This window comes from Phyllosticta citribraziliensis, assembly GCF_038025025.1.
Source record: "Phyllosticta citribraziliensis strain CPC 17464 chromosome Unknown J3D65scaffold_1, whole genome shotgun sequence".
NCBI lineage: Eukaryota > Fungi > Ascomycota > Dothideomycetes > Botryosphaeriales > Phyllostictaceae > Phyllosticta > Phyllosticta citribraziliensis.
The window spans coordinates 614,560-629,181 of record NW_027117338.1 but is presented as its reverse complement, the minus strand read 5'-3'; the positions used below and the strand labels follow the sequence as shown (position 1 = coordinate 629,181).

Genomic DNA, 14,622 nt, shown 5'->3' with positions numbered 1-14,622 from the left:
CAGAGCGCGAGCATGCCAAGTGTGAGTATGCAGGTAGCAGGCGAACTCTTGTTTCTTCTCGACACAAGCAACATTTGGAGCATAGATTTGAGACTTTCTTTTGCTTCTGTTCGGTCTTCCTGAACTCGCAGTAACCATGCTTCACCCATTATTCCATCCATCCATCTACCCTCCCTGCCACCAGTAGTGCCGCGTGAATCCGTATCAATCAACACCACCAGCAAAATGTGCACCCAATCAGACTTCACAACAGCAGTCGCTTGCGCGTCGAAAACGATGACGAGCAAGCGGGGGAACCTAACAGGCAATCATACGCAGAGAAATCTAAGTGTCTCGAGTCTTGACCGAGGGAGTGGGCTCATTGAGGCGCAAAAGGCAGCGCGTCGTGAGAGATTCATGGAGGCAGTACGATACGCTCAGCTCGCACAAGGAGCAAGTCTTTCTCCGTGTGATGGAGCTCGGCGCTCAGGTGAGGCGATGGCCGCAGCTTGTGGCGCGGATGCGAGGTGGTCGTTTGGCTGTTGCCTGGAGTTGTTGATACTTCTCACCACCCACACCGATGATGTAATGGGAAGGCTTTTGTTCTGGGTTGGATCTTGTCTTTGGCGGGAAGTGTGAGATCTTTCGTATCGCTGGCCGTGACTCTTGTCGCAGCTCAGACTTCCGAGGCAACGTACGGAGCACCCACACCTTACGCTCCCTTGTCACGATAGAGAGCACCTCGACAAGAACTCCCACCTGGCTAGGCCAATGGTCTTGGGTCCAAGACAAGACAAAACGGCCCGTTGCTTGGAGGCAATGCCAAACTGCCCAGGCGGGCATCCCGACCCAGCAGCACCAGTAACGGCGCAGCATGACTTCCGTCGTAACCTGATGTCCTGGATATGGGCCCGTTCTTCACACCATAGTGAGCAGAGCAAGCGCGGTAGCGCGATGGAGGCATCTTTCTAAAAATACAACACTTGGGCTTTGCTGCAGAAGAAGCAGAACTTGGCTTGTCGATCTCTTTTCGTTCCTGTTTCTGCCAAGGAGCTTTCATGCGGCTGCTCTTTGGATAGTGTGGCTGTGATGATGCTACACCTGCTATGTGATAGCTCTGTATGTGGAGCCACGCGTCGACGTTACAGCGGGCTGGCTGAAGCTGCATTGTGCTCGATATCGATATTGCTTCATAGCCACTCGCCTTGGAGTAAAGCAGGCATGACATGTTGAATACGTCAGAAAAGGACCAGTGTGTTTACTGAACAGGAAAGGTTGAAGTTTCTAGCTGGTGGTGTCTTCATTGTCGCCTGATGGCTCATGGAATTCGGCCTTGGGAAACCAGCGGTCTTGTTGCAAGATGTATTGACGCGCAATCTCGAGATTCTGATGCTACCTCAAGATCTCACCCTGATATCGGACTCATCAAATTCGTTGCTTGGCAGTGATCATGGTAGGATTGAGAGGCATGAGACCTCTTATTGCCATGGTTTTTGCTCTTTGCCGTGTCGAAGCGCGCGGACCCCCAACCTTTGGCGTTCAACATCAATTACCCTCTTCCATATTCTTTCACGTCTGTGTCCAATCATCCTCTTGAAAATCAGGCTCAACGAAATCAATTCTTCGCTTTCTCCTTTGGCCTTGGGAAATTGGCAGATACCACAGAGATCTGCGAACCGACGAGAGAATGACAATCACGGCGAACCAGACGAATCTGGGAAGAGTCTCGATCGAACGCCTGGCAGGCTCATTTCCCAGAACACAGGATGGGTATGACACCTCTGTCTGCAGCGGGACTTGGCCTTTCCAGCAGCATTCACGAGAGAACCCCAAGGAATCCGCGACGAGCGATCACCAGCTTCCAAAGCAAAGGCGCTGAAGGTTCAATCAAAGCCGAAAGGGAACGGACCATAGTCCTGCTGGGAAAGGTCGCCAGCCCAAGGCCAATCTTCGAGCAACTCTGGCGGCAACTGGATTTCCGATCGGGGCTGCAGGTGCCCGACTCCATTCGACGCGAGGAAGGGCTGTCGCGGAGCCGGGACTGCGCCTGTAATATCCGCAATCGTGTTTTGGAAACTGGGTACGAGCTGAGCCCGCTGGACGCGCATGTACTCGTCGATACGGTCGACTTGGAGCCGCAGACCACGGCTCGTGCCGCCGTCGAGGGTCAGGCCCGACTCGAGGTTCTCAAGTAGATCGGCCATGGACAGACTAGACGAAAATTTGTTAGTGAGCTTTCTCCTTTTCGGCCCAGGTTGTTTTGATGTGCGGGGGCAAATCTTCACGTACAGCATGCCTCGAACCCGTTGGTAAGATGCCTCTGACAGCGCACTCTCAATGACAGACCCTAGGATCGTTCCAATGCCTGCCAGATGATAGATCTGATGTGCTATTAGCAGACGCGAGGAGGGCAATACAGATGAAGACGTACCAAGGGCGTGCTAATTACTTTCAAGTATGCCTTGGGCACACTCTGAAAGACTGCCAGAAGCTCCGCCGCGACGTTACATTTTTGCTCAATGTCAGGAGTGTCTTCAATGGAGAATAGAACCATTCGAAGAAGCTGAACAGTAGCCTGGGCATTGGCGGCTTGGAATCCAAATATGTCCTTCTTTTGATCTCCCGTCATAGGACGTATTTCCTTGAATGAGGGCGGCAATCGATTACACATGTCGAACACGGCCTGCAGTAAGCCCGATGGGGAAAAAGATTCCGGAGTGAAAAATGTTTGGACAGGCCGCAATGACATGTTAACGTTACGGTGGGCGCGTAGGCGGTTGATGGCATGCTCCATGACTCGGTAAATGTCAATGGTGAAGTTCCAGCCGTGCATCCAACACGTAGGATCTTGAAGCCCCACTGGCGCTTCTTCCAAGTGATCGTCGTCGGCTTCTGTTGGATATCCCACGTGCACATGTGCTTCTCGCGAGAACAGCTGGCCGTTCCAAACAATGGACGAGTAGACATCGAGCGTGTATGTGGACCAGAAGAGTCTCCGTCGCTCTTCTCGTTCAATCAGCGAAATGTCTTTTGGCCAAGACGCTTCGTCGTAGAATCGCTGGAGTGCAACGAGAGTAAAGTATCGTCCTTGATACTCATGCATTTCGTCGATCTTGCCCAGCTGAATGCTTCCAATGGCGAGCAATGCGCATGCTCTAAGATAGTGCAAGCCCGACGCAGCAGTATAGTCCCTGGGGATGGAATCTTTGGCAGCCGCATAAAACGTCTCTGGCGGTATCTCGCCTGCGGGGACTTGACTTTCGGTACCAGGTACCAAAGCTCCATCTCTTGCGCGCGCCGCCACCAAGGCACAAGCGGCCATAGTCGACGCGTAGAAGCCGCGTTCTCGCAGGTAATCGCGATTGCGCACCTTGTCCAAGAATGTCTTTTTGTGGAACAACGGGTATATCGGGTAGATGGCGTCAAAGTATAGTTCCGCAAAAGCAACGAGCGTCGAGTGAGATGCCAAAGCAAAACCCTTCCAAGCCTCTCCCAGCGGATCGGTTCCGTACGCCGTACACTGGCGGTCCTCAGGCTTGCTCCTGGTGATGCGGTTGGTGTGAACATTCTCGGGGCGTATGGCCTGTCGTGGTTCGGACGGTCGGACTCGGCTCGTGAGAGAGGTATCTGAGCTCTTTTGGCGGTCGCATTGTGAAGCCTGCCTGCTTCGCGTGTCGTGCGAATACTGAACGCTGCCCTGTCGGTTTCCATTGGGCTCGGGCGATGCATTGCTGCCGCTGGCACCGGTGGCAGGGCCTCTTGCTCGACGCCATGGGCGCGTGTAGGTGCAGGTTATGTCGAAATCGACGCAGTTTTGGCAACGCTGGCCGTCAATTTCGCTGGGTTTGCATCTGATGCTGCGTTTGTGACAAAAATCACCTAGAAAGCGTCAATGTGGGGCCTGGAAAGTCTAGATGAGGGGTCATACAGGCCCGGGAGGCGCGTTGCAGCTTCTTCGGCCGGCCATCTGTCATATGGGCGTGAAGAGCTTGTCGGATAATGGGCAAAGCGGGGAGGGTAACACTGAAGATCGTAACAATGCGGGCGGAGCATCGTCAAGAAGCAGCACGAGGTGAAGGCTGGCGATCCTGGCCCTGGCGTGCAGAGAGGAGACGAGGGCGACGCGAAGACGGACAAAAACACGGAGCTCGTTTCCATAGACGTGGTTTCTACCGCTATTTGAAGCCTGACCTCGCGAATTCAGCCATGCTCCCTGTCAACTTTAAGCATCTTGCCATAATCAGATTGAAAGTCTTGGCCGACTGGCTGATGATCCCCGCCATGAAGAGGCGGCTACTTCGAAACTTCCCGACGAAAATCAGGTCGCCGACCAACCAACGTGAACAAAGGCATTTGTCTAGGAACAATGAGACAGCCGATCAACAGCCTTCCAGCCCTGTGACTTGGAATGTGTCTAGCAAGCCCACCATTCAGGCAACGGCGGGGAGACTCTGCGCGTGGGAAGCATCTTCTGCCTGAATCACTGGCTTCTTCTTAAATCCAACACCAAACCGCGCTAAAGATGAACACCCCATCACACTCCTATGGAAATCAAACAACATCACTGACCATGATCCGGCAGCTCCATGTTCATCACTTCATTCGTCTCTTCCCTCGCTTTGCACCTGCGCCCAGCAACACCCCACATTGTTCAAAATTACGCCAAAACAATGTCAACGTCTGAACATTCAAAATATATTTAATCTCGAACAACCCCCTTATCTCAATAGTTACGACAGGTCAAACATCAGACACAATGGCGGCGCTCTCCAAGCTCGTTGAACGCGCAGAGCACGCCGAGTACTCTGAACACGGCCCCGTCTTCGTTGTGACCTTGGTCATCATCCTCTTCATGGCCATTTCCATTCTGAGCAGCATCATTTACGTCCTCACTACGCCACGCGCGAGGGACTTCATGCCCGAGTGGCGGGCCCGCACAGGCGCGCGTCCTTATCGCACGGCGCGAGCGCTTGAAGAGGCTGTCCCATTGACGCGGCCGGGGCCTGTGGTTGCGGGACCGTCTACGAGACGCGAGGTAAGTTCACCCAGGCGGCCAAAGGCGAGGAATTCCGATGCGCTCCCGAAGTTCCAGTCGACGCGCACGCGCGCTGGCTCGTCCCGACGCCCAAGGCCCGCGGAGCAGTTTGAGGACATTGAGCTGAGCGAGATGAAACCGGTCCACATGGTCTAGAGTACCCCTGCGTCGTTGACCGACGCGACAGTCATGTGTTGACAAACTAGACAGCCGGATCTGGTCGTAGAATCCAAGTGATTTGTAGAGAAGTAGAAATTGAGACCATTTTCCCAATCATTTGTTGATTTGCATCCATAGATCCTGTGACGATATGAACGAACTAATAATGCTCGTGACAGCGACCAGGATTGGGTGGACTGGCGTGTACTTGACGATTGATCCGGGGGTGAGGAGATCACAGGCATTGGCGAACAGTTGGCGCAGGAGAGATCTACGGCGGGCCTTTGCTTGCTCAAGTTGCCGTCTTTTTGCAGACAACTGTGCGTCTTTCGGAATCCAATCCGGCTTCAGCTGTCCTTTCTCTTGCTTTTGATCTTGGTCCTTGGTTTTGGCTTTTTCGTTTGCTTTAGGTTTCCCGTTGCTTACGCTTTTCGGGGAGTCATCGGGTGTGTTTTCGATGAGCTCATATTCCTTCTCCGTGCGGACCATGTCCCTGTTGTTCAGGTACAAGTCGTAGCCAATGAGAATCAGCCCACAAGAAATGGAATAGAACCAGAAGCGCATGGCCTCGGTGAAGATCATGGGCGTCCACTCAAACTTTTTGAGATCCATGGCATCCAACTGAGGAAGAGTAAGTTTCGGGAACACCGCATGTAGAGCAGCAACATTAAAAATTGGCAACATACAAGGGTGAGTGCTTCAGTGAAGAGAAACATGCCCAAATAGCTCCACTTGGCCACATTCAACATGGCTAGAATTCCTTCTTTGCCGCCGCTTGCATCTCCGCAGAGGACAGCAGAAGCTGCCAGTGCGCAGTCAATCCATTTGAAGACGCGGAAGTAGCGTCGACCCAGAGCAAAGTGCTTGCGGAGCAAAGTGCTCGTCTCGACGAGTTGGGCCGAGGCAAAGACGCTCATGCCGAGCTGCGCAAAGCCCTGCAGCAGCTTGAGGAACTTTTCCAACGCCGCGGCATTGTTCATGAAGTTGGTGAACTCGACGAGAGACATGGCTGGAGGGTGCTCGGCCAGCGAAGGCTGGCGGCGAGTGCGGTCAACGACAATGGTGATTTGAACAGGTCCGAGGACGATCCGGCATGGAGAAGTAGGGTGCGGGCTCAGGGTCTGCGCTCGCGTTATCGCTTACGTATAGGGCTGATGTGGGTCTCCGGCCTCTCAGCTGAGATGCCGAGACTGATGGCTGCAGTTGCATGTGAACACCGTTCTCTCCCCGCTCCGAAGTCCGCCATCACTAATCGACGTCGTTTGTACGGATGGCATCGAAGGCAGCTGTTTTTTACTCTGTAGGACAAAGAAGAGAGGATGTCTTTGTTTCAAACCTTGAAGAAACTCGCCGAAGCAGCAAGGGAACGGCAAAACCCCGGGTGGCTACCTGAATCCCAAAGGGGTAACCTCGGCGTGCGGATTTTGGGGTATGGTATAAGCCCACCAGGTCCCCCAGAGTTCGTTGGTTCCCATTTTGTGGTCGACCTTTGCTTGAAATAATTCTCAAAAGTAGTCCAACAAGAGTGTGAATAACGGAAAGAGAGGAAACAACGCCGCTGTCACTCGTAGTTGAGTCGTCTCTCTTTCTCAACATCCCAATCTACCAATCATGCCATTCATGCCATTCATGCGGCACCCACCCAAGAATCCACTTCGCCCGCTCGCTGTAACATCGCATCTCAACAACCACATCATTGTCCTTTTTTTCGGCCATCCTATCACTTTCTTGATCCCCACAGCGCTCATCTTCTTCAATCCGCCGACTGCTCTCCGTGTGCAATCTTCTCAACTCCCCAGCTCTCATGTGCTCCGCAACCGCAAAGTAAAAAGCATGCAGCCCCCAACACTCCTCCCAAGCCCACTCGCGCCTGTCCCACGGCCTCGCCTTCTCATTCTTCCCCTGAGCAGACGGCACCAGGACCGCCTGCTCCACCAAGAGCAGATACAACTGCACCAAGTCCGCCACATGTACAACACCTACCTCTCTCTCATCCCTCATGCCAATCCCTCCAGAAATCTCTTGAGGTGAGCCTGAGCCATGGGTCGATAACGATGCACTCCCATATACAACGCCGGGTGCCACAACGGCCAGCCTAACACGCTGCTGCCCGCCCTTCTTCCTCCTCTTTCCGCTCCGCTTCTCCGCCGCCCGTACAGCCTCCCGCACAGCCGCGTCGACGCGCGCGTATCCATCACTCGCCGGCCGCGCGCGAATCTCGTCAATGTCGGCGACGTCGTTCCAGATTCTGTGCACGCTTGCCCGCACATCACCCTTCCGCTTCAGCTGCGTCTCCTCGCGGGCTTTTGTGGTGATGGTTTCGCTACGCTGGGCCGTGGGATCGCTGGGCGAAGCCTCCAGGACAGCGATGCTGCTGGTGTGGATGTAGAAGGTGTGCGTGCACGCGTTGTGTGAGAGGACGTGGACTAGGTGTGCGGCGGCCGTGGCAGCGCTCGAGCTGGGCGATGCATGGGTATCTATCCACACAGAGGACTTTAGAATTTTGGATTTGCCTTGGAGGTGCCTTGGACTGTACTGATGACTATCTTGGCCGTTTGCGCTGCCGTTTCGAGAAACGCTGGGTTCTCGACATTCCCGATGGTTGTTCGGATGCTTGGGTGTTGCTGTTGTAGCTTCTGCGCCTCGTGACGCGTCGATACGGCGGCCACGATGTTGAGATCTTTGGAGTACTTTTGGACAATGGCGGCCAGAACTGCTCCTCCAACGGGCTCTCCAGCGCCCAATCTGTTATCTCGTCAGCTCAGCCCCGCGGTCCGACAATTCCGGTCAACTCACACGAGAATCTTGTCCTTTGCCGCCGGCTTCTTCCTCAGCAGCGAGGCAAACGCGGCCAATGAGAACTTGCGCGGCGCCATATTTCCTGGAAGCAAACGGTCATATTGATGAGAGGCTTGACAGGTGTCAGACGCTCTTAAATTCAATGTCGGATGGGGGGAATTGTCGGGCTCTCTGCATGCATGCACCCGCCAGACTTGCATGGAAAGTCGCACTTGTCACACACCCAGCGAATGCTCTTCAAGCAGCCCAACACGCTTTGAGCAAGAAAAAAGCCGAATTCTCTTGTAAAATCGTCAAATGCGTCACATTTTACATATCTAGGATATCAGAGTGAGAATAAAGAAATTACATGGCCTTGCGTAACGAGGGAAAGAAAAACGTGTTTCGGCACCCCTGGCGCCTTCTATAGCGAGTAGCGGAACGCCGGGTTCTAAGCAAGGAGAGTCAGTAAAGTACCCGGGGACACGACATTTCTGACAGGGAAATGATGATGGACGCACCTCGAAATCCGTCTTGTCCCACAGCGGCTCGTCTTCCGCCGCGCCGTCGACTCCTGCTGCTGCCGCTTTTGCGTCGCGCTCCTTGTTCCGCTTCGTGAGCCAAAAGCGCAAAAAGACTGCAAGCGCGAATTGGATGCAGGCACAGCACAGAATCATCTTGATTCCGGTTTGGTAGATGGGCGCTTCGGAGTCGAGGAAGGCGTGCGGGCCGATGATGTTGCCGATGCAGTAGGCCAGGAAGACGAAGGCTGTTGCTGTCACGCGCTTGGTGTAGCCTCCAATGTTGGTTGCGGGCATTTGGAGCGCGATTGTGAGTGATGCGACGTAGGCTCCGACCTGATGGAGTCAGCGACTGTGTGAGAAAGGGGATACAAGGGGACTTACAATGTAGTAGCCAAAAAGACTCGCAATCTTGTCGGTCCTGGGAACTTTCCACAGCATGCACGATCCGGCGATGGTTGGAAGCAGGTATATGGCCATGATTGTTGTCCTCGAGTTCTTGAAGTACGAGGCAAAAAAGCCGCCGGACAGGACGAAGAGAACTTGAAAGCCGCCTTGGGGGATTCCAAGTGCCGTAGTCGACAGAGGGTCCGAAACGAGGCCCTTGATGATGAGCTTGCCAAACTGGACGATGTCAGTGTGGTTCAACACGAATGTTCGGCGAAAGGCTTACGTTTGCAACGCCACCATTGATGAGCTCATTCAGAAGAACGAAGAAGAACAGAATCCAGACTTGCAGGTCCATGAATGCCTCCTTGATCTGGTTCGGCTTGATGGTCCTGTTCAGACTGCCCGTTTGGTTTCTCCGGCCAACTCCAAGCAGGGCTGCCTTCTCCTCCAAGGTGAACCCTTTCGCTGTCATGGGGCTGTCGGGGAGGAACCACATCACAACGAGACCCCAGAGGAATGTCAATCCACCGCAGATCAGGAAGATGGCTTTGTAGACGGGGAACGAGTCAATTTGGCCGATTCCGTAGCAGAAGATACCGCCGAGCTTTGAAAAGTTAGCGTTTTGTGTCGGAAGCTTGACGAACACGTACGCAAGAGCCGACTCCGTTGCAGCAGTAGAAGCAACCTGCTCTGAATGGTTGTTGTTCTCTAGTGTACCACATGGAGACGATCAACATGAAGCAGGGCGTGATTGGCGCTTCGAAACATCCAAGGAAGAACCGGCAAACAGCGATGGTACCAAAGCTCTCGCAGGCTGCAGTCAACATCAGGACGCTGGACCAACCGATGATGGTGCCAGCGACGACCTTGCCGGTTCTGTAGTGCTGAGCGAGGTAACTGGCTGGATATTCCCAAAACAGATAGCCTAAAACAAGTCAGGCATTGATCACTTCCACTCCAGACCTGGACTTACCAAAATAAAAGATGCTTGCAGTCCAAGAGTATTGGTCTCCGCTCATGTTGGTCGCGCTCAGCAGATCAAAGACTGCGCCGTAAGAGGTCGTCGATTTGTCAATATACTGTAGCACGTAGGTGCCGCAGAGCAGGGGAAGCAGGAGCTTGTCCACTTTTCTGTACAACGCCTTCATCTTTTGCTTGTCGTCGAGGATGGTCTCAACTTGTCCCCAGTCGTAGCCATTTTCGCGAAGAAACACCTCGGCTTGATCGAGCTCGACAACCTCTCCTTCTCCCACGGATTTTTGGGTTATCGACAATGACTTTTCGAGGTCTGATTTGGCGGTGGCCAATTCGGCCTCGTAGGCGCCGTCCATGTGCTTTTCAGAGCTCATGGCGATTTGGAATTGTGAAGGAACGGTTCTCGAAGATGTGAATCGGGACGGACGTCGACGAAAGCCATTTTGATGCACCACTACTTATTGAAGCTGAAATCGCCACTACGCGTGATAAGCCACCTGATAGTGGCAGATAGCCTGAATCCAAGACTGGAGAAAGAAGTCGAGCGACATAGTCCATCTCGTACTGATGTGTATGCACACGGACTTGATAATGCAGTCTTGGCTTGGATAAGATCGGATTGTCACGCTATTCGCCGACGGATCGACTGACATCACCGCCTCGACTGGCGTGCCTGAACCGGAGTCACTTTTGATGCCGGATATCTTTTGGGATTTGAGCAAGGGCACAATGTGACCAGAGTCTCAGGCTTTGGCGGCGGGTGTTGCACTTGAGGTCTTCGGGGCGTGGCTCTTGATGCCGACGTTGACCGCCATCGGGTCCAAGCCGACGGGAATCAACAGAACGGCATCCACTGCGGGGGTGCAGGGGCGGTTGCGTGGAGCGTATATAATGAAGCGAAATCGTGTTCATGGCGAAGAGTTTGTAGAGCCTTTTCGTTGAAGTTGTTTGCTTTGCAATGGCCTTTGTACGGGTTTCAGCGCTGGTTTTGGCGCTCTCGGTTATTCTTGCGCTAGCTCACACGTTTGAGCTTCAGCAGTTTCTCGCTCCGTACGTTTGACCTCTTGACATGACGCGACATTCCACTCATCTCAGATTCGTAGCTACCTCCCCTTCTCCGCGCAGACCGACCGGCCCGCCGTAACTTTGTCCCAAGGCAAAGTCGTCGGCACAACGCTCAATGGAGACTGGCCTCATCCCGTAGAGGCCTTCCGCGGCTTTCCCTATTCCCAGGATGCCGCCGGTTCTAGGAGATTCAAGCCATTGGAGCCTCTGCCACAATCGAACAGGACCTTTGACGCCGCAGAGTATGGCCCAGTCTGCCCTGGAAAGTCGTTCCGTGGAATGGCCGCGCCGTACGACGAGGACTGTTTGGTGGTGAATGTTTTCCGCCCTGCAGGCGTCAACAGCACGGCGAAGCTTCCGGTCGCTCTTTACGTTCACGGAGGCGCCTTCAACCGCGGCTATGCTCACATGACGGATCTACCGTCGATGGTGGGCTGGTCTGAGAGTCCTTTTATCGGCGTCAGCTTCCAATATCGCATTGGAGCCCTCGGATTCCTCCCCTCGCACGTCACGGAAAAGGAAGGCCTTTTGAATCTTGGACTGCGCGACATGATCTTTTTCTTCAACTGGTTCCGGGAGAACATTGGAGAATTCGGCGGCGACGCCGAGGATGTCACCGTCTTTGGTCTCAGCGCCGGCGCCCACGCGATTGGGCACATGATTATGAATACCGACGAGCCCTTCTTCCAACGCGCCATCATTGAGTCTGGAGGTACGACGGCACGGGCCGTCCACAAGCCCAGTGCTCCTCTGCACGAGGACCAGTTTGAAAAATACGTCAAGCTGGCCGGCTGTGGCCACGTTTCCGAAGACTCGGTCTTTGAGTGTCTGCGCGAGGCTCCAGCCGACAAGGTCATTCAAGCGTCTTTTGCCGTGTTTGACGAGTACAACCCTTCTCTCCGGTGGGCATTCCAGCCTACCATTGACGGAAAGATTCTCAAGGGGCGGCCGACCGAGGCATGGGAATCTGGCATTTGGCACAAGATTCCGATCCTCACGGGGTTCACCACCAACGAGGCTGCGTCGTATGTGCCGACTTCTTTGGACAAGCCCGAAGAGTTTCCGCAGTACTTCAAGACGCTGCATCCCGATCTTTCAGAAAAGGACATTTCTGAGCTGGAGAAGCTGTACCCTGACCCGTCCAAGGACAGCGCGTCGCCATACCTGGATACGCGTCCTCTCAGCTTGGGCAAGCAGTACAAGCGTGCCGAGGCTGCATATGCGCACTACGCTTACGTATGTCCGGTACACTCTACAGTCTTGCACGCGTCGGCTGGGCAGGAGGAGCCCGTGTACCTGTACCACTGGGCTGTGAATCAGACAGTCCTTGAAGGGGCCAACCACGGAAACCAGTACGTTTACGAGACGTACTCGCCCGGTCCTCGTAAGGTGTCGGCTTTCCAGGAGAAGCTTGCCGGCGAGGTTCACGCGTACTGGACGAGCTTCATTACGCAAAAGGGCGACCCCAACGCGCTGAAGGGCAAGGGACCGGAGCGCGCAGAATGGCTGCCGTATAAGAAGGGCGAGGCGGAAAAGAAGATGATCTTTGGGCTGGGCAACGACGAGCAGGCCGGTGGTTCTGGTGTTGGCGTTACGACGCAGATGGTTGATGACGAGTGGGCGAGGAAAGAGTGCGACTGGTGGTGGTCCAAGGGCCCGAAGCTCCACCAGTAGACAACATGTGTACATACAGCTGCGTTATCTATTGCTCATCTTCAAAGTCCCAGTCAAGGCAAAAGCCTGAATAAGAAGCAGACGAAAGCATCCAACACAAATTGCATGGAACGCGGTATGCGTCCACCGCAATGTCTCCAACCCGGGAGTCCGGACATGGACATGGAGGGCGCTGCGATGGTCCGTGCGCTAAGCGAGCCACGGGGCTGGTCCGTGTCCGGGTCCGTTGAGGGCTTGAGGCAGTCACTCTCCACCTTCCTCAACAACACACCCACCCTGTCGTCTGTCTGCTGCCAACTCACGCACAATCGAAGTTTGGCTCGCCTCGCCAACCCTCAATTGATCACCGCACCCTCTCCCATCGCCGACCTCGACTTCGACTGGTGGACAACAGCTCTTTCCTCCAGATGAACGCTTCTGGTAACCATGACCGACCAGGTCCTAGGAAAGTGCCAGGACAGGGTTTCCTCGGGATCGACGCGCCTTGAGCTAAAATACAGCGAAGATGCTTATATATCAAGCCTAATCGCCAACGTGCCGTTCGACTGCATCACCCGACCGATTACCGAATGCCATCAACCGACTCTGAAAAGTTACTCAGCCGAAATGCGTCATTGCCATTCTGAAAACACGCATCTGGCCTCATGCGAGGCTTGCGCTGTGCGGCGAGCTGTTGATCATGCGGGCGGGAGCGCGCCTCGTAGCTGAAACTCGAGGCTAGTAGCGCGCGAAACCTCAACCCAATCACGACTTCACCCCCCAGTTGGGCTGCTCCAGGTCTACCCGCGCTCACCAAACACCCAGAATAGCTACGGCTCGCTCGCCTTTGTTACCATTCGAGCGGTGTCAGTACCGAAGGACCCTCATCTGTCAGCCGCCAGATCGACCACTAACCTGTCAACTGAGTATGCCGGCTCTCTGTGAAAAGCCATTTCAAGGCTATTGCGGCAGTCATGACTCGAAATCACTGCGGCTGAGAATTCCAGATTCATGAAATAGATGTTTTGGGTCACATCTCGGCATTTATCAAATGTCAGCACAAGGGATACACAACGGCTTGGTCCCTCCAAGTCGCCGACCCCAAGCCCCCCGCACTCTCCCAGAAGCATTGACATTGCAGCAACTGTCACCCCTACCAACACTTCGTCGCACCAGCCAAGGCTGCCGAGACTGTCGATATCAGCACATGACATGCTGTTGAACCACCGGTCAACAAGGCGCAGGAGGAGCATCCAGAGCAGACTTCTTTTGCACGATGCGGTATTTTTGCTACTTCAGTATACTTCGACAGCTGTCGCTTATCTCAGCTACGTCCGCAGTCAAAGTATTCAAGTGGCCATCATTCAGCCGCACTCGCTTGTTTGTTCAACTGTGGCTGCTTGGCCCTGCCAACAGTAGGGCTCGGATTCCTTGTGGCGTCACTGTTGCTTCAAGATGGTTTGCCTGGTCAGACCGGGCGCTCTGTTCGCCTTGGCTCAAGACTCGGTCCCGTCTCCTACCCTGGACTGTTTGACTTTTGTCAAGGTAGGCTTACTTTGTTTCTCCTTTAACCTTACCCTAACGTCAACCTACCAAGAAAGACCAGTTTCGACATGTCGAGTTGGACAAATATTTCCACGTCTTTGGTGAGAAATGATAACATTGCTTGATCAACGCCCCGGTTCCATGTGGATATTGCTGCAAACCACCACACCTCGCTCCTGCAGTCATCAATGCGTTCTCCAGCGCTGCAGGGACAAGGTTAGTGTTTCAACGCGGTCACCGGGCCGTCGCATGTTGATCTGGGGAAGCTTGTCGGGTCCCTCACAAGGAATTGTGTTTTCTGCCGCGCTTATGGATGCTGCAGCGCTGCAGATGGCACAAGAAGCAGCTGGACCAACTCTCTGCCTGTGACTTTCCGAGTACCTTCTTTTCCGACTCCACCTGAACCACCCATGCCTTTCTCGAGTTCCCCGTGTCTATTCCTCGTCTGCAGTCGGATTAACAATGCAGATTGCCTCTGGGGCTTTACGGGCAGTCATTGTCGCCTACGCTAATCTGTTCCTG

The 14,622-nt window shown here is 54.1% G+C and overlaps 6 protein-coding genes across 6 annotated transcripts; 2 read left to right on the top strand and 4 right to left on the bottom strand.

Moving 5' to 3' along the window:
* Nucleotides 1-1,476: 1,476 nt before the first annotated feature.
* J3D65DRAFT_682185 (uncharacterized protein) lies at nt 1,477-3,941 on the bottom strand (the record flags this gene model as incomplete). The annotated part of the gene is made up of 5 exons (XM_066803754.1): nt 1,477-2,190; nt 2,269-2,360; nt 2,411-3,466; nt 3,587-3,858; nt 3,908-3,941. Coding segments are annotated over 5 exons (1,782 nt in total), but the record flags the coding sequence as incomplete, so codon positions are not given.
* A 794-nt stretch (nt 3,942-4,735) lies between these two features.
* J3D65DRAFT_598864 (uncharacterized protein) lies at nt 4,736-5,170 on the top strand (the record flags this gene model as incomplete). Its single annotated transcript, XM_066797868.1, has 1 exon — nt 4,736-5,170. The coding sequence occupies one exon, from the start codon at nt 4,736-4,738 to the stop codon at nt 5,168-5,170; it is 435 nt and encodes a 144-aa protein (XP_066659437.1).
* Nucleotides 5,171-5,228: 58 nt separating this feature from the next.
* Nucleotides 5,229-6,482, bottom strand: J3D65DRAFT_8657 (peroxisomal biogenesis factor 11). The gene is made up of 2 exons (XM_066804229.1): nt 5,860-6,482; nt 5,229-5,794 (listed from the first exon to the last, which is right to left on the bottom strand). Exons 1-2 carry the CDS (start codon nt 6,178-6,180, stop codon nt 5,288-5,290), a joined length of 828 nt encoding a protein of 275 aa, XP_066659436.1. The 5' UTR covers nt 6,181-6,482; the 3' UTR covers nt 5,229-5,287.
* On the bottom strand, nt 6,476-8,261 carry J3D65DRAFT_608792 (uncharacterized protein). The gene is made up of 3 exons (XM_066798622.1): nt 7,970-8,261; nt 7,710-7,918; nt 6,476-7,650 (listed from the first exon to the last, which is right to left on the bottom strand). The coding sequence occupies exons 1-3, from the start codon at nt 8,170-8,172 to the stop codon at nt 6,776-6,778; spliced, it is 1,287 nt and encodes a 428-aa protein (XP_066659435.1). The 5' UTR covers nt 8,173-8,261; the 3' UTR covers nt 6,476-6,775.
* Nucleotides 8,237-10,696, bottom strand: J3D65DRAFT_8862 (putative MFS transporter). Its single transcript, XM_066804230.1, has 6 exons — nt 9,836-10,696; nt 9,513-9,787; nt 9,146-9,466; nt 8,857-9,096; nt 8,473-8,808; nt 8,237-8,402 (listed from the first exon to the last, which is right to left on the bottom strand). Exons 1-6 carry the CDS (start codon nt 10,209-10,211, stop codon nt 8,376-8,378), a joined length of 1,575 nt encoding a protein of 524 aa, XP_066659434.1. The 5' UTR covers nt 10,212-10,696; the 3' UTR covers nt 8,237-8,375.
* Nucleotides 10,697-10,780: 84 nt separating this feature from the next.
* Nucleotides 10,781-12,659, top strand: J3D65DRAFT_608785 (putative extracellular lipase). The gene is made up of 2 exons (XM_066798621.1): nt 10,781-10,887; nt 10,941-12,659. Exons 1-2 carry the CDS (start codon nt 10,796-10,798, stop codon nt 12,574-12,576), a joined length of 1,728 nt encoding a protein of 575 aa, XP_066659433.1. The 5' UTR covers nt 10,781-10,795; the 3' UTR covers nt 12,577-12,659.
* Nucleotides 12,660-14,622: the final 1,963 nt, after the last annotated feature.